General features: G+C 43.8%; 1 protein-coding gene across 1 annotated transcript in view; it reads left to right on the top strand.

Annotated features, from left to right (window-relative positions):
- The window catches only part of FERMT1 (FERM domain containing kindlin 1), a 1173069-nt gene extending 1150292 nt beyond the window's left edge, over nt 1-22777 (top strand). The window contains exon 15 of the mRNA XM_044056523.1: nt 22088-22777. Coding sequence (XP_043912458.1) covers nt 22088-22261 — 174 coding nt within the window. The 3' untranslated portion in view covers nt 22262-22777. The remainder of the gene's footprint in view (nt 1-22087) is intronic.
- The last annotated feature ends 235 nt before the right edge of the window (nt 22778-23012 follow it).

Genomic DNA, 23012 nt, shown 5'->3' with positions numbered 1-23012 from the left:
ATGGGCAGAGGCACAAAAGCAAGTCTCATCCCTCATGGACATGAGAGCCATTCAACAAGTACCAGAGCAAGAGCAGGGACAAGGATTTTATTCAAGACTGTTTTTGGTACCAAGAAAGGACAAGACATGGAGACCAATACTGGACCTGTCTATTCTAAACACATTTCTGGATATACCAAAATTCAAAATGTTGACTCTACAGCAACTTCTGCCCATGCTGGGCAAGAAGGCCTGGCTGGTGACTTTAGACCTAAAAGAGGCATACCTGCATGTCCCAATCAGACAAACATGCAGAAGATACCTCAGATTCAAATCTGGCTCAATGCACTACCAATTCTCTGCACTGCCCTTTGGCTTATCTACTGCGTCCAGGGTCTTCATGTTTGCATTCTGCAGACAAAGAGGAATACAAATATATCCTTACTTGGACGACTGCCTCATTCAAGCAGAGAACAAGGACATTCTACTACAGCATCTGGCGTTTGTAAAGAGATTTCTAACAGGCCTAGGGTACACAGTCAACGAAAAGAAATCAAACCTAGTACCTTCTCAAGAGATAATATTCCTGGGTGCAAGCTTAAATACAACTGTCCAGATGGCTTATCTCACGCCAGACAAACAAAGGCAACTAACTACCTATTTCAACCTCTTGGCGACAAAAGGCCCAGTTATCTGCAAGAAAAATTCTGCAGGCTTTGGGCTTCATGGCATCCTGCATTCTACTAATTCCATATGCGAGACTGCATATGAGGAAACTTCAATGGTACCTAAAAGTGTTTGGACTCAACATTGCCACAGCCTGGAAATGATAATTACCCTCATTCCCTGCCTGCAAAAGGAGTTTCGTTGGTGGGCGAAGGCTTGTCACCAGAACAAGGGACAGCCATTCACTTTACCCCCAGCCAGGCAGACATTAACAACGGATGCATCAGATTATGCCTGGGGGGCTCACATAGCAGGAAGATGTATTCAAGGAACATGGTCCGCAAACCAAAAGCATCTACATATCAGTCAAAAGGAGATGCTAGCTGTCCAGAATGCCCTGACAGCCTTCAAGGACCTACTTCATCCGGGACAACTACTGATAAAGACAGACAACACCACGGTCATGAGGTATATAAACAAGCAGGGAGGCACTCATTCTTACCCCCTTTGCAGACTAGCCATGACTCTGTGGGACACAGCTTTGACTTACCAGGTACATCTGCAGGCACAATTCCTGCCAGGAAAGATAAATACTCTGCCAGACGAACTAAGCAGAAACCTCATGGATCCCCACGAGTGGAAATTGGATCCACAAGTCTTCAGCGTGATAACAAGGAAATGGGGATGCCCGGATATAGATCTATTTGCCTCTCCTCACAACTACCAACTAAAAAGATTCTGCACAAGGACTTATCACAGACAAGCATGGAAAGTGGGCGCCCTCTCTTTCAGCTGGAAAAGCTTAACAGTATATGCCTTTCCTCCACTGCCTCCCCTCCCTAAGGTACTCCTAAAGATCAGACAAGAAAAGCCAAAGATGATACTGATTGCCCCAGACTGGCCCCGCCAGCACTGGTACCCAATCCTAAGGAACCTGTCTCAATGCCCGGCTTGGACCTTGCCTCTAATACCTCATCTACTATCCCAACAAAACAATCAGATCCTGCACAGCCAATTAAAGACCTTAAATCTGGCAGCATGGCAGATAATGTAGTAACACAAAACGCGCCTCTCACTAAAGCTGTAATGGATGTCATTTTGGAGGCCAGAAGGCCTAGTACCAGAAAATCTTACGCTGGAAAATGGAAGAGATTCTTTGCTTGGAACCAGGCACAAGGAATTGACACAGCTGTACCAAATATCCCTTAGATTTTGCAATACTTAACTGAGATGCTGGACAAATGCCTATCTTTTTCATCAATCAAAATTCATGCCTCTGCCATTTCGGCTCATTGCAATACAGAGCCACCAGTCTTTTCTCATCCGCTGTTAAGGCAGTACTTCAGAGGAGCCAAAAACTTAAGGCCTCCAAGAAGATCACCAATACCTGCATAGGACCTCAATTATGTTTTGGAAAAAACTCACCCTGCCTCCTTTTGAGCCAGCCGCTACAGTTGATATAAAGGTTTTATCTTGGAAAACAGCTCTGCTCCTAACAATAACCTCTGCAAGATGAGTCTCAGAGCTACAGGCACTCATGGCTGTGGAGCCTTTTATAATTTTTTATCCAGACAGGGTTTCTCTGAGGACAAACCCGACATTTATGCCTAAGGTAGTGTCCAGTGTGGCCCTTAACCAAACTGTTCATCTGCCTACTTTTTATCCAAACCCACAGAATAAGGGGGAGAGCATTCTGCATTCTTTGGACATACACAGACAGCTATGCTTCTACCTGAACAGAACCAAAGCTTTCAGAAAGACAGAGCAACTACTAGTGGCATATGCTGCAGGATCACAAGGAAGGGCTCTCTCAAAGCAGACTATTTCAAAGTGGATAGGCCACTGCATCCGTTTCTGCTATTCATAACATGGCAAGCCAGTGCCTAAGGGCATTAGGCCACATTCAACCAGAGCAGCAGCCACTTCAGCAGCCTTCCTCAGGGGAGTACCAACCAAAGACATTTTAGGGGCTGCAACCTGGAGTTCAGTGCACACCTTTACAAAGCACTATCATTTACCACTCTACTCTAAATCAAGGGCAGGCTTTGCCACTGCAGTTCTGCAGGGTCTCATAGCCACTCCTAATGCTATTTAGCTCCAGCCTCCCAACCTTAGCTTTGGTATTCAACCCAAGTGTAATGACTGCAACAGTGAAACACGAAGAACATAGTACAGTTGTGTACACTTACCATAAATGTAGATGTTCCAGTGTATTCACTGTTGCAGTCCAGGTTACCCACCCACCATCCCCCATATCTTTGCTGCAACTTATCTGCTCTTCTCTAACCTATACAACCTATGTGGTGTATTTGGTTATAGATGAAGGTATTTATTATATATATTTTGGTGTATGCATGTTTTATTGGCATATTTTTAGCCTACCGTTTGGGGGGCACCTGACATCTGGGGCATCTTTTATACCCCTGGCGCACTGACGTCAGGGAAGAGGTGACAGCAACCGACGCCGGACTTAGACTTTGGAATTCAGGCCGACTGAGGGTAGCCTGGCAGCAGGATAACCCAAGTGTAATGACTGTAACAGTGAATACACTCGAACATCTACATTTATGGTAAGTGTACACAACTGTACTTTCCTTCCCCTTGACAAGTTATTCACAGATGTCTCACATCTGTTGTGGGATACTTATTCCAGGGACATCAGGGTTGAATGGGAATAATCTCAAAAGGAAAGAAGGATCACATCAATGTAAAAGAGATGAAGACAATTATTTTAGGCCTTCAATCTATGAATTACCTTTGGACTGGGTCATTTTTGAGTATTTACAGACAACACCACATTTATGTGGTATATCAACAAGCATGGGGGCACCAAGTCTTACTGCCTTTGAAGGTTGGCTTTGATAGCTTGGGAAATAGTAATCCAACACAAAATCATTCTCCAGGCTCTGTACATACCCTCAGGAAGAAACAGAGGAACAGAATGTTTCAGTAGATCCAGAGTAGTCCCTCATGAATGGATACCAATTGGAGAGGTCTTTCTGGATATTGTCCATTGGTGGGCACTCCACAGGTACATCTTTTTTGCTTCCATACACAACCGACAGCTCAGGGTGTTTTGTTCAAGATTACCATGCCCTCAGGTATGGAGAACGAATGCCATGGTCTTTTCCTGGAAAAAGAGGTTCCTTTATGCTTTTCCTCCACTTCCTTTGATTTCAAAAGTCCTTCTAACGATCAAAGACGACAAACCAAAAATCTTGTTGATGACACCCTTTTGGCCCATGCAGCATTGGTTCCCACTTGTCTTTCATATGGCCAGTGAAAGTCATCACAAGTTACCTCACAAGATGGACTGACACACAGAGAAAAGACTGTTCAATTCACCCTAGTCTGCAGACTTTGAATCTGACTCTTTGGGTGACAGACTTTTGATTCCTTTTAAGTACCAGTGTTTCTGAGAATGTGATCAAGGTTTTACACGAGTCTAGAAAACCAAAGCAAGGAAATCTTATGCCTCAAAATGGAAGCGATTTTCTCTTTGGTGCTGAAGAAAGAATCAGGACCTTTATCAAATTGGTATTCATAATATTCTTGCTTATTTGTGTGAGTTGTTCAATGCTACGCAGACATCTTCTATTAAAACACATCTGTCAGCCATCTCTTCTTGCCTACCTTTGGATCCACCACTCTCATTTCGATTTGAGATCAAATAGTTTTTTGAAAGGAGTCTTACATTTTAGACCGCCACAAAGAGCTGTCCTTCTTTGGATGTGAACTATGTCATGAAAAAGCTTAGTTTATCACATTATGAGCCTGCAGCCTCTGCTTTTCTTAAGTTTTTTACTTGGAAAGCAGTGCTGTTAGTGGCTTTGACCTCTGCTAAATTGGTTTCAGAGTTGCAAGAATTGATGGCTATTCCTCCTTTTTTTTCATTTTCACAAGGATAGGGTTACTTTCTGTACTAATCCTTTTATGCCTAAGGTTGTTAATAAACTCTGTGAATCAGACCACTAACTTGCCTACCTTTTTCCTTCACCTCAGAATAATGTGGATGGGATTCTACATTTCTTGGATGTGCATAGACAGCTCAGATTTTATTTGGACAAAACCAAGTCTGTCAGGAAGTATGATTAGCTCTTTGTCTCTTTCCAGGACAAAACAGTGGGAGCTCCTGTTTCCAAGCAAACTGTTACTAATTGGATATCCAACTCCATTTTACTGTGTTAGTCTTTTCATGGTGAATAGATCCTGGCTCCAATTAAAGCATATTCTGCTAGAATTGTTGCTTTTTCAGGGACTGTCTTCAAGAGACTGGAACCTAGATATGCTCTTGAAGCAGCTAGTCAGTCGTCCATTCACACTTTTACAAAACATTACAAGACTGATGTTTTTGCTAGGTCAGTTTTACTAGGATTTTTGGACCATAAACCTATTCAGGTTTCCTCCTCCCATCTTCTTAGACAGCTTTGGGAATCTCCCATCAGTTAGTAATACTGCAGCAGTGATCATGGAAGGGCGTAGTCTATTTGTATAAGACTGCACCATAACAGTAGGTGTTCGACAGATCACTGTTGCAGTCCTCCTTCCCCCTCATTCTCGCTTCCTTTTTTGTTGTGCTGAGTTTTTTTTTTCACTTCTTTTTTGACTTGTAGTGGTGCTGCGGTAGTGTTGTCTCCTCACAGTAAGACATTGCCCTGTTCAATTCTCAGCTAGAGCGTCTTCTGTGTGGAGACATGCGTGAATGGGCGTACCTTCATTGAAGGCTGTGCATCAGGGCTGGCAACTCGGCACGTAAAAGTCTACTGCCAGTCATTAGCGGACCGGAGTTCCGCTGTGGCGACCCCTAACCGTGAAAAGCCGAAAGATACAACAAAATTTGTATGTATGTATATCTACTTCTGCTTCAGCTCCTTGTCTGGGGCAAGAAAGTCCTGAGGTACTTTGCATCCACGTGTCCCTGATGTACCTCTACCAGGCTGAGGTCATACTTTAGCCATACTGTGCAAGGGAAAAGCACCCAGGCTTTGGTATATGCTGGCTGGATATACAACTAAACTTGAAAGGATATCCCATTGTTTAATAGTTCATTCAGACATCTACTGTTATGTTCTTGCACAACTGTACTTTTTTGCTCTTAGTCAATTTAAGTAGGATAAATTTATTACAAAAGTATTGCTCATGAATCTTTGCAGTCCTTCATAAGTGTAACAGAAGAGGTGGAGAATGTATATCATTGCTAGAAAGATTGTTGCCTCAAATATATTTGAGTGACAAGCTTGTCTGGTGCATGTTCATTTATAGAATTGGTTTTCTTTACTAGCAGAGGATATAACATCAAGCTGGCATGAGCCCTTTGAGTATCTCCCATTGAAGGGCTGGTGCAAGCTCAAAAACTTGAGAAATTACAAAACTTGTGTTGGTCCAGTGAAAAATGGCAGTGGCACCAGTGAACGCTCTGACAAGCTGCTGCCATGCACTCACTTTATAAAGTGTATCCTCATGCCTGCCTAGCTGGTACTAAATGTGGTTCCTATGTAGAAGGCACACAAACATCCTGCACTCCTCACACCAAGCTCGAACTCTTTCAGAAGCAGTGCCTAGTGAAGTCATGGCCTCTCTGCAGGTATGACTCAGGACAAAAATGGATGAGTACAGCACATGGCAACACATTGTAGACACCACACAATGCACATCAAAGCTCAGCATGTCAGTGCGGTGCACATTTATTCTAATATAATACCAGTAGCCATTAATGTAGCTAAAACAGATATGCATAGAATGATAGGGAACACTGACGTGAACACCACACACAGAAGCTTAGTGCTAATGGGTAGTACACTGGCCACCCAAGATGTCAGTGAACTGCCCACTGGCAGCAGCAACATGGCCATGATAATATTAACATACTTCTAAAGGCCTGTAGTGCAGTCTCCCTAAAGATCAACACAATGTTGTCGCATTACGTAGGACAGTTGTACCAATACTTGCATGGGCAGGCACAGGCTCCATATTGCAGGGTAGATATTATAGTGATTCGATTCAGAAACATTCCCACTATGTTACCTCATTTTCTAAACACATGTACTAAGGGGTATGAATTAGTGCAGTAAATGGTATGACTGCCATTGTGCTGATGAACTAGTGCACAAAGTACTGTAATCTACAGAATTCTGGAAGGAATGGAACAGAACTACATTTCATTATAGGCAACCCAGCTGCAGTCAGGAGTCGTGGTAGAGGAGCATAAGCATACATCAGCCATGTGTGGAGCAGACACAGAGCAAGGACATGTACTGCTTTGGGGGTTTCAGCTTTGGTGGAAAGACATTGGGAATGACAGGTGCTGTATAGGAGAGAATGAAATGGTGCAGGCAGGGTCCAGGATATGGCTGTCCCCAGCCCACCTGTGGAAAGTCACCTTGCCAGGGAGTGTTATACAAGTCATACAGATTAGCACTACTGACCAGGGGGTTGTGTGGGAAGTACAAGCTATACTGCAGAAGGCTCACTAACAGCCATATGGAAGGGCATGAGTGATTTGAGCTAGGTTAATGACTCATTCTCAGAAGTGTGCAGCTATGGATGGTCTGCTGTGGTATCAAGTGTGCCACAGTGTACAGTATACACCTTATGGACTTTGTGGAATACAGTCTGCATATTGCATCCAGTAACTGTGTACACAGTGCTACTGCCTGGCATGCTGGTGAGGCCTGCCCTGTGACAACACTATATAATAGTCATGTCAGTATGTTACCTGCACAGCTGCAACATGGTCACGGGGCATCAATATGGGACAGGAGTAATGTCTGTAAACAAGCATTGATCATAGCTGTGCCCACATGTATACAAGGGCTACAATCGGAACAAAGGATTCTCAAAGGCTGACGAATTTAACAAACAGAGACTGAGTGGTCATGCATTTATTATGCACCATGCGTACCTCTCAACCTATTAGAACAAAATAGGGACAAAATTTAAATATTGATCATTTAAATTTAGAAAGTTGCCATAACAACAGAATTTGTGTTATCATGCATTTTCTGAAGGACATGAAATGTGAAACTTAATTGTATGTCAACATTTAATGACTTCAATCTGCCAGAAAACCACAAATTTTATGAGGAAGAGACTGAAAATATGAGGCAAAAATCTAGTCAGTTGAGAGGCATACACCCATGGTAAGTGGAAGCTGGATAAGAAAAATGGTAACAAAGCCTTTGGAGACCAGGTGTGGCAAGGTCTGGCAAGGTCTAGTGCATTGATGTCAGTGCCATGGGCGGCCATAACAAGAAAACACAACAAGTCCAATGTAGGAGTGAGTGATATGATCCTCCAAGCACTGTACATGATACATGTCATTACCAGGGACAGAATGGCCACAACGGGGAGACCATCTCACCCTTATAGAGGCAGAGGTGTTCCTGTTATCCCTGTATGGGGACAGTGACTGCTCACTTATACCAGGAGAATGTGTGGGTTGGAAAGGTGGGAATACCATCTGTGTCTGTCTGGGATGCACTTGGTTGTTATGCCCATGTACCAGTGCAGAGTGTCTCTCCACTTCCAGTGCTGTACCTGTGGTAAACATACAACTGTCTGTCCTCCAGATACATGAGGGATACAACAGCCATGACCTGTGTGGCAAGGTAGTTCTGTATCATTTAACTTTGTACGTTCTTATCATGCATAGTTGTGGTTGCCATAGAGTGGTGGTGTGACAGCTATGTTTCACCACAGCCACAGGATGTTTTCTTTCTGCCTTCACAGCTGCCACCGGTGTGGAGCCAAGCACAACAGGACAAAGCATCCTTGATGTTAGTGCATCACTAGTGCCTGTCTGTAATGGTGGCTTGCCAGTAGCACAATCAGACAATGCAGTGAGAGTGTCAGCAGTGGATGACCCACTGCTATGCATATCTGCAGATATGCCTGTGGAGTGCATCAGTGTCCACCTTGCATTCCCTATGTTCGATGGTGCCCAACCTGTCTAAGGAAGCCTGTCACTGGATGCCCAGTTCTTACCTGCACATATGATGGCGGCAAGGGGCAGTACTGCCACTGCAGAGTGCAGCCATAGCGCAAGGGAGAGGCATGCTAGTGGGCATCACTCCCACAGCTCATGCTCATTCCCAGACTTGGGTGCCACCCTAGGCATCAGTCCGTGAATGTGCAGATCAGTGATCCAGGCACAGACAGATGATACTCACTTCCTAGCAGAAATGATCAATGTGATGTGCAGCATGCATGAGGACATACATGAGCACCTGCAGTGCCTCCAAACTGACATGGTCTATAGGGACAAGAACCCACACGTATGCTGAGGGCAGTAGAGGACTACTTGTTATCCACTGCAACCACCGTAAAGTGACAGAGCATGGTCATATCAGAGACCACCTGTATGGAGCAGATGTCAACAGCTGTCCCACACCGTTCTAAGGAATATTTTGCATGTCACATTTCCCATGGCTGCCTCCCGCGATAAGATCAGGCATACCCATAGTCATGGCCAACCCTTCTCTACCTCTGCTCTGTGGGTACACCACCCAGTGCCACCTGGTCAGGCTCATGCAGTTCCATGCCATCCATTCCATCTACTGGTGTCCTAAAAGTAGTACCATGACAGGGCAGATCTCAGTGATGTGGCCATCCTACACCACAGGGGTAGTGCCCATAGTCATGGTTAATGCTCTTCTGTCTCCACTGTGGGCACATCCCATAGGGCCAGTTAATTAGTCGTGTACAGTTCCAAACCTTCCATTCCATTCTGGTGGTGTCTAGTGAGCAGTGCCTCCACAGGTCCTTTTGCATAGATGTGGCAATCTACAGTGTACTACCCCCCACCACCTTTGGGGACATACCAGGTTCTACATATATACTGATGAAGTGCTACTCTATCTACTGCATGGGAAGTCTTTCATCCTAGTATTTTAGGACCATCCAGATCATCTAGCTAATTTCCCCTTTCTGGAAGTTGTACAACACCCCTGGACACTGTGCTACACAATTCCCCCCAACCACCACCTGTGCGCCTGACTACCATATCCACCTGCTATAACCCATCCATCTGTGTTAGTATTGCTGTACCGTGCTGCTGCATCACACCACACCTGAGCAGATGCTGATGACTGTGCCCTGTCCACCCCATAATTCTCTTGAGTTTGATAAAGTTTGATGCATAAAATGGGAAGACAATGCACTGTTCTGCACAGACTGGATATAGTATTGCATGCATCAGTTTTATGCTACACTGTTTCTGTAATGGCTCTTAACTGTGGTTCTGGTGCAGGTGATTCCCCCAAAGACTACTCATTCAGCTTTTCCTCCATTGCTGGCTCAAGTATTCCTGGCATGTCATAGTTGTTTACATAGATCCATGTTGTGTAGCATGGCACAGATGACAGATATCTTGCTGCAGATCTCAAGAGCATACTGCAATGCACCATTATAGGTTTTTAGGCAAAAAAGCAGTCTCAGCACTGCAAATGTGCAGTCACTGATGTTATGGGTTGACGACAATGTGGTGTGCAATCTCTGCCATGATCTGAGAGCTGCAGGTAGGAATCATGAGCCACTGCTTCAAGACATATCCTACCTCACCTGCAGCACATAACAGAGGACAGCATTATGAGTGGACTGTGGCCTGCATACCTGTGGGTTTCTTTTCTCAGCCTGGGGAGACGTGCACAACAACTCATTCGATGACCCTGTGGAAAGTCACTCCACACAAACTACTGGTATAGGTCACACATGTGCCAGGTATTAGAATTGTGAGAATTGCCTCAATGGTGTACAGAAACATTGTAAATTATACCCTGTGCATAGCACACTAGCTGACAGTTGATGAAGCAGAATCACTTCCTGCTGATATACTGAATGCCTTGTAGAGTAGATGGGGCATTGGCAGCAATGTGGGTGCATTCAATAACCACAGAACCTCAGGAAAATGGGCTGTGTAGTAGAATGTCTGTATACTGGTGTTTCTCTCCTCTGCTATCAGCAAGGACCGCATAAGTTCCACCACATGTCGCATCATCACATCAAGGAGATAGTGTAGTAGTCATGACGCCGAGGCCTACCAAACATTTACTGCTGTCCCTGATGGACAATGGAAAGTCCCTGTATTTACACTTACCGCACAAACCATAGATGTGAAGTTGTTGTATCTCGCCGTTCATTCTTACAGCTCGAGATCTTCAGACAGCTCGAGGCCAAGTCCCTATCCCATGATGCACCTTGAGTTACCTCAGATCTAGTTTGCCGCTGCAATAGATCAGAGGTTTCTTAGCACAGCTCAGGCCAGTATAGCTTTTTTTACTAAAAACATTACTAAATTTGGTATTACTTATAATAGTTAGTGATAGTTGTTCACAGTTATGACTTTGATAGCTTAATATTAGATAATTCTTCTCCTTTTGGCCTTTGTTTTTTATAGGCCTTTAATATTCCCTTCCCTTCTTTGGTGTGCCTTTATAAAATATTAACATAGTTATATATATAACTTTGTAGTGTAAATAAGATTCTTTAAACTTTAGACATAGTTATATTTACATCACATTTATTCTTATACAGCCCATTTGTTGTTTAGGGCTAATTACTGCAGTTTAAATTTGCTAAAGTTGTGTGTGTATGTGCATTCTTCTTTGTGACTTCAGTCTGTTATTGTACAGTAGAATTTTTGGTACTGTAGAATTCAATATGGCTGGCTAGGAGAACGACAAGAATTCAATATGGCTGATCAGGAGAAAGACAAGCATCCTAAGTCTGTCTTTAAAAAGTGTCCAAAGTGTGGACAAAAGATGTCTGTGATAGTCACGTAAACTGTGTTTATTGTATCGGAGCCTTGCACTTCCTAGAGAGCTGCTCCATTTGCCATTCTTTTTTCTTCCAGAGTTTTACATGAGAGAAAAAGAATACTCATTGACAGTGGACTTTTAAAATCTTAATTTCAGGAAGCTTTGAGTGACCAGGATAACTCTAGCAAGTCTTCAAAGGCTTCTTCTACTGATGTGACAAAATAAAAAAAAAAATCAACGTCGGCTCCACAGCCTTCGGAGCCGAGCGTCCTGTCTTTAAGGAGCCAGTCCGCAGTCCTGGAACCAGTCCCCCAAAGTATTAAAGTCTCCCATTCTCCAGTCGGTACCACCCTCCATACATTCATCTCAGTCCTCGATCAGCCTATCCGATTTGGATGTGGATCGTGTGGTGCAGAAGTTGCTACAGGCACTGGCGTTTGATAAATTTTTATCGGCTCCGACCCAAGTGGTTTCGGAACCAAAGACTGTTGGAACCGAAGACTGTTATGCCATCGACTTCTTTTTCTCCTCTGAACCATACCGGTCCTTCGGAGCCGGAGGAGTTGGACCTGATGATTGTTGAGCCTTCGGAGTCGACGCCTGCTCCAGTGTCATCGGTTCCATTTACTTGGACTTCCTCGGAGCCTATCAAGGAGTCTAGGAGCTGACACTCTCTGCTCGGGTCCGGGGAGGTTAGTTGGACTGACCTGTCAGCTCCAGCTTTGCCTCTTGGAGCCCCGGCTCGGATGAGTTCGGTTCCTACCTCTGGTTCAGTGCCCACTGTTCTGGTGCTGAGGGGATCGGTTGTTTCTTCAGATCCAGCGGTCCCTTCTCATTGGAGCAGAGGTGCCTTTGAAGCCATGAGGAGAGTGATGTCCCCCAAGACATCTACAACTTCAGGTCCAACTACCTCCTCCCCAAAAGCGCCTGTGTCCACTTCTGCCTCACACATCCCTTTGAAGTGTAGAGACCCTGAGCCTCAGGAATCCTCACTGGATGGCCCCTGCTCTTCCGAGACCTCACCAGAAGTTCCCACTGATGAGGTTCCCAGGAAGAGAATTGGCAAGAGGAAGCACCTAGACTCCCCGCAGGAGTCTCTAACGTCTGATACCGACTTAGATAAATCAGAAGGGTCCCCCTCTGAAGATATCTCATTTGCAGAGATATTAGAAATCTTGTGGCTGGAAGTCCACCAACCCTACTGAAGATGAGTCGGTTCTCCTGAAGGCTTTCGGGTCTCAACCCTCCACCTCTTGAGTGTCTCTGCCCTTCGATGAGCTCATGGAGCTGGTCTCATGAAGGGCATGGGAGTCTCCGGACACCATGGAGACTGTCCCTAGGAGGCCCAATAAATTTATTTCTGCCCCTCAGGATAAGTCCTTTCTCACTAAGGGAGTGCCAGTTGATGCCATGGTGGTGGCGGCAGCCACCAAAAAGGAGATGGCAGAAACTTCTTCCTCTGTCCATCCTCCTAACAGAAACTCTAGGATCATGGATAGATATGGGAAGTGCATGTACAGTTCAGCGACTTTTGCCATGCGTTATCTCACACATTTTACAAGATTGCAAAGAGACCTCCTAAAAGAGCTTGGCAATACTCTTCAGGGTACGGTAGCTGCAGGAGCTTCAGACAAAGTCGCCTCCCAGTTTGCTACCCTCAATTCCATAATGAACCCGTCCTTGCATCTTATTTCATATGCAGCTGATGGAACGAGTAGGCCAGCGGGTACAGGAATTGCTCTTAGGAGGCACTCCTGGATGCGCTTGTATTCCTTCGTGGAGCCCTTTAAGTCATCCTTTGTCAACACTTCTTTTGATGGCTTGTCCCTTTTTGGGTCCAAAGTTATGGAAACTTTGACCAGATGTGAGCAGGAAGGAAAGACTCTGTCTGCCGTCGGAGTCCATTTTTCCACCTCTACTAGACCCTACCCCAAGGGTCAAAAGGGAGGAAAGATGTGGTTCCGAAAAGCTCAAGGAGTCTTTCTGGACACACATGGTGAACCCCCTCCAGGGGCAGAGGAAGGAGCAATAATGGAAGATGCCACCCTCGAGGCAGAAGGGGTCTGCAAAACCATGGCGACAGAGACCAGTTCTTTGGGAAGCCATACCAGCACTCCTGAAAGGAGGCCCAACTGTCCTGTTCTGGAGGCAGTCGGGGGGGGGGGGTCGCTTATCTTTGTATCCAGATGTCTGGCTCAAAATAGCAAACAATAACTGGGTACAAAGTATAGTTTCCAGAAGATATTTCATTCCCTTCGCCATTCCCCCTCCATTGACAACACAAATCCCGGACGTTCCACCCAGTTACAGGGAATAAGCAGCAGTAGAGGTCCAAACGTTGCTAAGAAAAAGAGTCATCCAGCCAGTCCCAGCAGACCAGACAGGATCTGGAACGTACTCAGGATTCTTTTTAGTTCCAAAAAAGACAGGGGACTGGAGACCTATTTTGGACCTCAGCAGACTAAACAGATCTGTCAAGAAAGAGAAGTTCCGGATGGTCATTCTTCAGTCGATATCTCCCTTCTTAGGGAAAAACAGTTGGATGTGCTCGATAGATCTACAGGATGCATACTACCATATAAAAATGGCCAGACCATCCAGGGTCATCTGCACTTCCAGCTGGGAGCTAATCATTACCAGTTTTGCACCCTGCCCTTTGGTCTCACTACAGCCCCCAGAGTGTTCACCAAATGTATGGCAGTGGTCATGGCTCACCTGAGGCGTTTAGGATTCCAGGTGTTTCCGTGCTTAGACAATTGGCTCCTCACCGCTACCACCAGGCATCAGCTAATACAAGCCAGGGACACCACTCTTACTCTTTACAATCATCTGGGCATTACCATAAATTCAGAAAAATCTGCCTTATTGCAATCACAACATATCGTTTTTATCGGAGCAGAATTGGACACCACCACCACTACTTTAAAACTTCCAGCAGAAAGAGTTTTACTACTTCGTCAGCAAGTCCAGAACATCATATCCAGAGACAGGGCTCCAGCATCAGAAGTGCTAAAGTTGTTAGGCATGATGGCAGCTGCAATAATAGCGATACCATTGGGTCACATGCACATGCGGATTCAACAATGGCTGTTAGTCACTCAATGTTCTTATCAAGAGCTCCCAATGTCTCATCTCATAATTGTAACAAACACATGCAAAAAGGATCTTCAGTGGTGGTTGACCTCTCTTCAAGTAACGATGGGTCATCCTTTTATCCTACTCTCACCAGCAGCCACAGTGACCACGGGCGCTTTCCTGGTGGGTGGGCATTTTCAGGGAAGAACAGCCCAAGGCACATGGACCGAGCAAGAGACACATCTGCATATCAATGTCCTGGAGATGACAGTGGAACTTTTGGCACTGCAGTACTTTCAGGACTCTCTCCCTCTGGGGACAGTTGCGATTCAGATGGACAACATGTCAGTGGTCTGGTACTTGAACAAACAAGGAGGAACCAGGTCCTATCCCCTTTGTCAAAAGGCTCTAAGAGTATGGCAGTGGGCTACATCCACCCAGCACTTTCTGACAGCAACACACTTCCCGGGGGCACCCAACGTGATTGTAGACAAACTGAGCAGGGCAATTTTGTTGCCTCATGAGTGGTCCCTCAAAAAATAGATAGCGGAGAGAATGTTCCGCAGGTGGGACCAGCCTTGCAGTGACCTTTTTGCTTCTGACATGAACACAAAATGCAGAAGCTACTTTGCCCTGATTCCCCCTCCAGGAGATTCCCCAAGGGACACACTCGTACACTATTGGCCTTCGGGTCTCCTCTATGCACTCCCACCTATTCTCTTGATACCCAAAGTATTAAAGAAAGCAAAGGCCCTGGGAAGGACCATCATTCTAATAGCACCTCATTGACCTCATCAGATTTGGTTCCCCTTCCTTCGACTTCATCTGTTGGAAGAGCCTTGGCTTCTGGACCCAGTTCCAGACCTTCTGACGCATTCGTCGGGGCTCCTCATCCCTCACTTCAGTCCCTAAAATTGACAGCTTGGCTGCTCCAATTCCCAACGTAGCCAGGTTCCATAACCTCTCAAACAAAACGCAGCATTAATATCTTCTCATAAATCCTCTACTAGGAAGTTGTACTTTAGCAAATGGAGGAGATTTTCTATATGGGATTCTCAGAATAACATTGATCCCTACCAAGCCCCCATTTCCTCTATATTAGAATTTTTGACTGTGCTTTTCAATGGGTCTATATTAGAACATCAAAGTTTCAAAACTTCGAATGTTCTAATATCAAACCCTATTCAGCGAAAGCTGAAAATATTGAAGCAATAGAAACTGAATTTTTTCCTAGGGAAAGAATTTGGTTGTCCGTTTCTGTTGCTTCTGTATTTTCAGCGCTGTGGTGGAAAGTTACAGGTCAGGTTCAGGTAAGTGTGCGATTGAGTGCAGGTTAGGTTAGTTAGGGTTAGGGTGCAGGTTAGGTATGTGTGTGATTGTGTGGACGTGAGGGTTAGGGCAGGCTAGGTGAGTTAGGGTGCGGGTTAGGTATGTGTGTGATTGTGTGGACGTGAGGGTTAGGGTGGGTTAGGTGAGTTAGGGTTAGGGCGTGGGTCAGGTAAGTGTGCGATTGTGTGGACGTGAGGGTTAGGGCGGGGTAGGTTAGTTAGGGTTAGGGTGCAGGTGAAGTGAGTGTGTGATAGTGACGGACCTTAGAGTTAGGGTTTGGGTTAAGGTAAGTGGATAGTTAGTGATGTGTGTATAGTTTAGTGTAGGGTTAGGTGTAAGATTTTAGGTGTATGTGTGTAGTTTGCTGTTTGTTTGGTGTGCTTGTGTTGGTGTATGTGTTTTGGAACAGCAATTTTTTTCCCTAGGAAAAATTTCGCTATTCTGTATGTTCGATGTTTTCAGCTTTCGCTGAATAGGGTTTGATATTAGAACATTCGAAGTTTTGAAACTTCGATGTTCTAATATAGATCCCTTTTCAACAAAGGAACTGCGGCAGCTACGGTTTGGGTACAACTTGCCGCCATCTCTAATTTTCACCTTGGCTGTGAAGGATTGAACATAATGTCACATAAGCTATCCAAAGCCTTTCTCAAAGGGACCTTTCACCTCAGACCACCAGTGAATCCCCTTATACCCTATGGAACCTAAATGTTATGCTTTCACGCATTATTCTCCCACCTTTCGAGCCAGCTTCCTCATGTGATTTGAAATTTTTGTTTTCGAAGACTATCTTTTTAGTAGCCATCACGTCTGCCCTAGAGTATCAGAGCTACAGGCCTTGTCCATAAAACCTCCATATTTGATTTTTCATGCTGACAGTGTCCCTGCGAACAAATCCTTCATTTTTACCTAAAGCTTGTACTAAAGCTAACCTTAACCAAATCATAGATTTACCAGAGTTTTTCCCCAAACACACCAACAACTTAGAGTATATGATGCACAAGCTTGATGTTCATAGACAGCTCAGATTTTACCTGGATAGAACCAAAGAGTTCAGAAAATCAGAACAACTTTTTGTTTCCTTTTTCAGATTCTAAGAAAGGTATGCCAGTGGCAAAAACACTACCTAAATGGTTATCTAATTGTATCACCTTCACTTATTCAGCTGCTAATGTACCTTTACAACACAAAATTAAGGCTCATTCTACCAGAGCAGTGTCCACATCTTCTGCTTTTTCTGCTAGGCTTTCTATAGACATTATTTGTGCAGCAGCCCCTTGGTCAAGACCTCATACCTTTATCACTCATTACAAAGTTGATAAAGCCTCCAGGGACAGGGGCTCCTTTGGTTCTACTGTCCTGAAAAACATATTCCCGTGAGCCACCCGAGAAAGATGGTGTTTGGGACGCTACCCATCTGTAAGAATGAACGGCGAGATAGAACAACTTCACATAAATAAGTTATGTACTCACCATAACGTTCCATATGAGTGGTTCATCTCACCTTCATTCTTACTTGCCACCCTCCTACCCCCTCCAGGGTTTTTCGAGGACCAAGATACTAGTTTTATCATGGTTGCTCAGTCTTTCTATGGGTTTCCCTAAAAAAGTGATAGAATGGCACATGGTATTGTTAGACGCAGCAAACAAGATCAGAGGTAACTCAAGGTGCATCATGGGATATGGACTTGGCCTTGAGCTGTCTGAAGACCTTGAGCTTTGTAGTAGGCCGACTCCGAACCCATCTGTAAGATTGCAGGCGAGATGAACAACTCACATGGAACATTATGGTGAGTACATAACTTCTTTTTTTCCACCAGCACAGGTATTCCTTGCATCTTGCATAACTTCATGCAAGGATAGTGCATGTCTACATGCGCCAATAAAGTATCTCTGTCCACATGGTAGCAATAAACTATGTACATGTCTGGAGGTGACAGTAGGTCAGCTGCTAAGGGACTAATCTGTGATGTGTTAGGCAGCAGCACTCAGCTGTGAGAGTGATCACTAACAAGTGTTGTTCATTTAGTACAAAAGCTACCTGGCATCGTAATGGTGAAGGTGATCCTGCTCATCAAGAAATCATAGGTTCAGAAAAGTAGGTTGCCATAGCTCTTGCTACATTTTTTATCCATTTATGAATTGTTCAGCCATGCTTGATGTCATCATTTAACTACACAGTGGCTCTCATTTTCATAATGTCTCTCATTTGCATGTCATTATATAGTCATTTATGTACAATGTGTATGGAACTGTTTTTTCAGTAGTGTAACCATACATCCTGTTTTTGAATCTTCCTCACCCTGTGAGTTGCCACTCATTATGCTGTCTTACATAGCATGCTGTGGTACTTGTTTCTGACTGCCCCATATGTGAGTATGTCCCCAGCCATTGATAAGGGCTTTCCTTTACAAGGGGGCATTATTAGCCATGTCTTAAACTGTGACAGTAGAAGTTCATAATAACTGAGCTGAGTGAAATGTGTAACAGTGAAAGAACAAAACCTTTTAACATTCATATGAAAAGTCACTACGCAGCATGCCACCACAATGTTTAGTTTGAAAAACATATGCAGTTATGTACATATATATGTGCATGCATTTGTTTGATGACCACATAAGTCCATGTGGCATTCCAGGGATGCTTCTTTAATTGGGACAGCTCAAGTCAGAGAAGTAACAAAACAATGACTGTTTAATGAAGGTATTACAGAATGTAATGTGCATAATAGTACAAAAAATGTGTTCTTCCAAAGCATGTCACATTAACTGACGTGGCCAGTCTCATCTGTTGTATAGAAGGCATTTTGTGCAAAAAGAACACAAAAAAAATGTAAAATTGCATTGTAACAGCTGTTAAAAACTAGCACAGCATAGCAGAAAAAAATGTTCGAGAGAAGCTTTTGGAAAATCATAATGACCATAACTTGGTAATGGCACTTTACTGAGTCAGTATACTAAGTGGATAGTTTTATACAGTGAATTCAATGTAACAGTTTAGACTATCGTTTAGTGTTGACATTGTCATGCTATATCTGGGGACAGTTGTATAGTATGTTGGGCACATTTGTGCACCCTGTCTTCCCCTTTATCTAGTCTTTTTGTTCTGATCCACTGAATGCTTATGCTTCACTTAGCAGCTTACTGAGTGTCCAGCTCTGCATATGACTGTATGCATATTTCCACTTAATGCAGTGAACGGTCCTGTCACCAGACCCCAGCCATAAGATGCAGCATGGTTACCTTGTATGCAGCATGCATAGCCATGGTACAACTTCTCATCATACTGTGACTTTAGCTTGTGTTTCCTTTCTAGAAGTTTGTCTCTGATTGGTGAACTTCTGTGAAATTCAGCATTTGTTCCAGTTCATTCAGGCACACACGTCCCTGGACTACCATTTCAAGGGTTTCCATGGAGACACCTGTCCTGACATTCCTGGTGCTCTATCTGTTCTGTTCTGTTACTGTACTACATACTACACTTTCCTTCCAGACCCTACTTTTTGGGGAGATCAGGTGGGTACGCTAATCCTGATTATCTGAGAGGTAAAGGAGAGAGAAGCTGTTCAGTGCAGTTACTCTTATGATCCTCTTAAACCCATTCCATATGTCCTTACTCTAATTCATCCACTTCTTTTGTTCTTCCCCTCCACCTTTTTTCCTACAAGTTGACAACATCCTAAAGAATATCAGGGCATCTATCCTTGCCCTGTATACTCTGCTGTCATGATGTAATCAGCTTCCTCACAAATCAATTTGTGCATGGTTCTAGTCATAATGGGCTTGTGATGATTGATGAGTTGCATGGATCCAGTCATAATGGTCTTGTGATGGCTGATGAGCTGCATGGTTCTAGTCATAATGGGCTTGTGACGGTTGATGAGCTGCATGGTTCCAGTCATAATGGGCTTGTGATGGTTGATGAGCTGCATGGTTCCAGTCATAATAGGCTTGTGATGGTTGATGAGCTGCATGGTTCCAGTCGTAATAGGTTTGTGATGGTTGATGGGCTGCATGGTTCCAGTCATAATGGGCTTGCGATGGTTGATGAGCTACATGGTTCCAGTCATAATGGGCTTGTGATGGTTGATGAGCTACATGGATCCAGTCGTAATAAGCTTGTGATGGTTGATGAGCTGCATGGTTCCAGTCATAATGAGCATGTAATGGTTCATGAGCTACATGGTTCCAGTCATAATGGGTTTGTGATGGTTGATGGGCTGCATGGTTCCAGTCGTAATGGTCTTGTGATGTTTGATTTGCTGCTTGGTTCCAGTCATAATGGGTTTGTGATGGTTGATGAGCTGCATGGTTCCAGTCATAATAGGCTTGTGATGGTTGATGAGCTGCATGGTTCCAGTCGTAATAGGTTTGTGATGGTTGATGGGCTGCATGGTTCCAGTCGTAATGGGCTTGTGATGGTTGATGAGCTACATGGTTCCAGTCATAATGGGCTTGTGATGGTTGATGAGCTACATGGTTCCAGTCGTAATAAGCTTGTGATGGTTGATGAGCTGCATGGTTCCAGTCATAATGAGCATGTAATGGTTGATGAGCTACATGGTTCCAGTCATAATGGGTTTGTGATGGTTGATGAGCTGCTTGGTTCCAGCCGTAATGGGCTTGTGATGGTTGATGAGCAAGGTACTTTTTTCCAACAACTGATCCTCTTAACAGATGAAAACGCATACCTGGTAACAATGTTCAATATTGCTATAAAGAAAAGAAAGCTTTGGTCTAACTTGTATGTAGGTGTACTGCTGTCATCAGGGGTGTTTGTCAAATTATCAAAGTTGTTAATTCAGTAGAAATCTGGGAATTCGGTATTATCAGAAAAAAATGTAATAACCGCTGCATTACTGACAGTGAACATTTTCTTTTCTAACACATTATTAGGCACGTCAAAAGGTAAGCAAATGTGCTCAAAGTTAACAGAAGCTTTTTCTCAGTGGACACAGCAAGAATATGATGGGTCATTGACTCACAGCCAAGTCAGCATTCTTTAGAGGTTATGTAAGTACAGGCCAACACTAAGGGACTCTGGCTAACAAAGTTTGCAGATGACTGCAAACTGGGAGCCATTATTGAATCCCCAAATGATGTCAATACTCTACAAAAGGGCCTTAGAGAAACAGATGCTTGGTGCCAGAGCCATGGGCTCAAGCTCAATGCCAAGAAATATATAGTTGTCCCCTTTGGGAAAAAACATGTACCCGTGAATTACCACATAGGTGGCAGTACACTAAACACCGAAAGTGTGATAAGAGACTTAGGGACACTGGTCTCACCTTCAATAACCACATTGCCACAACAGTCAGGAAATCCTTCAATGTGGCACACCTCATCACTAAGGGCTTTTCATCCAGAAAAAAGGAGGTCATTGTCCCACTGTACTCATCCCTCATTAGACCCATTATAGAATACAACACCCCATTTGGTATGTACCTCTCAAGACATCTGCAACAACTGGAAAGGCCACAGAAATACCTTACTAAAAGAATCACAGGCCTAAAGCAGATGCCCTATGCTGACCGCCTTAAAAAACTCCAGCTATACTCTGTCGCATATCATCTACTCCAAGGTGATCTCTGCTTAACATACAAGGCCATGTCAAACCCAGAGCTGTTGGACATGCTACACTTAAAGAAATCCCAATCCCTCAGAGCCAAACGCTCCAGGGATCTAAACCTTGTCATCACAATAAACAAAACATGCTGGAGGGATAGGTTCCTGACCCAGACACTCCCCAGACTCTGGAATAGACTGCCGATACATGTCAAGCAGAGCACCTCTTTGGCCCTCTTCAAAAGGAACCTTGATTGGATGGGAGAAAGGAAATTCATCCCAGGGATCACGTCAGTTGCCCTGCTAGACAGGGGTCCAGGAAAGTAAATAGTGTGGGAAGAAATAGCCATGGAATTGTTATGGCTAGGCTTGTATAGGCCCTAGGGCCGACAGCCTAGTACCAACCTATGAACCTATAAACCTATTTAAGGGAGAAGTGACCATTTTTTCTCAGTTACAGGGGATGCACATCAGCTTTTCAGAATAGTGTAATGCAAGCAGGTACAATAAGGTAGACATCTGTAGTTGATATGATTTATTCAGTCTGGCTTCATTGCAAAAACAGTGTGCCTAGTATTAAAGCGGGGTTATTACTGGAGGAGATTCTACCCCCCATATGAATGCCCTCAAACAATGAGATGGCAGAGCAGTACAAAACTCATTTGCTGTCACATGTGATAGGACTGATGATGATGATGATGATGAATTCTGTCTTTTTAGGTGGCCATGGAGTTTGATCAGAATATTTCAGTTGCGTTTACATGCCAGAACTCAGAGTGCAAGATTGTCCATGAATACATTGGTGGTTACATCTTCCTGTCCACACGTTCAAAAGATCAGAATGAAACTTTGGATGAAGAGCTGTTCCATAAACTTACTGGTGGTCAGGACTAAAAGAGTCTGACATTCAAATGAATTAACTCTTGCTTGCTACTAAGGTGGTTATATAAATCTAAACTTATTTACTGACTCTGTGGTACAAATCATTATGTGAATTGTATTTTTTTCTCATGTCCAACTAGTTATTCTGCAAGTTCCATGTTAAAATGCTGTATGTTTTAGACTAAAATATAAACTTAAGCAGGGCTAGATCTCTACTATCTGATGAACCACATACAGAAAAATCAGTTGGAAGTTTGTGCATTAATTTCTGAAGTAAGGAACCAAGATACCTAAGTAGTTAATTTTAGCACAGAACAACATAAATAAACTGAAATGAGAGTGTGCTGTGCAGGTAATGCAGTTACATAAAAGATCAGAAGAAATTATCAAAGTTTGTACTCCTTAGTCCCTGGAAGTAATATTTCAGTATTATATATTGTGGGAAAATGAAGATAAAATAATAGTGTATGCTTAATTATGCCAGCTACATTTCAGTACTGCAATAAAATGTGAATGCTCTTTCAGAAACCAGGGTTTCCTCACTGATTATGCAAGCCCTGAAATAGTTTCTACACCAGAAGCACTGATACTAAAGTGAACTGACAGGAAAATGCTGTTTATAAGCCTTAATTCCATGACTGTTTTTAATACAGGAATATTTAGGCATGAAATGATGTTAAAACATGGACGTTCATCATCAGTAATTGTAAATTTTCTCTTTTTCATGTATTCTACAAAAACGTTTAAAGTAGCAGGCTTTCTA

The sequence above is a fragment of the Protopterus annectens genome, chromosome 1.part2 (genome assembly GCF_019279795.1).
Source record: "Protopterus annectens isolate FY-2018-M chromosome 1.part2, PAN1.0, whole genome shotgun sequence".
In the NCBI taxonomy this organism is placed as follows: domain Eukaryota; kingdom Metazoa; phylum Chordata; order Ceratodontiformes; family Protopteridae; genus Protopterus; species Protopterus annectens.
Note: the sequence above shows the minus strand (reverse complement) of the source record. Positions and strands in the feature narration are given on the sequence as shown.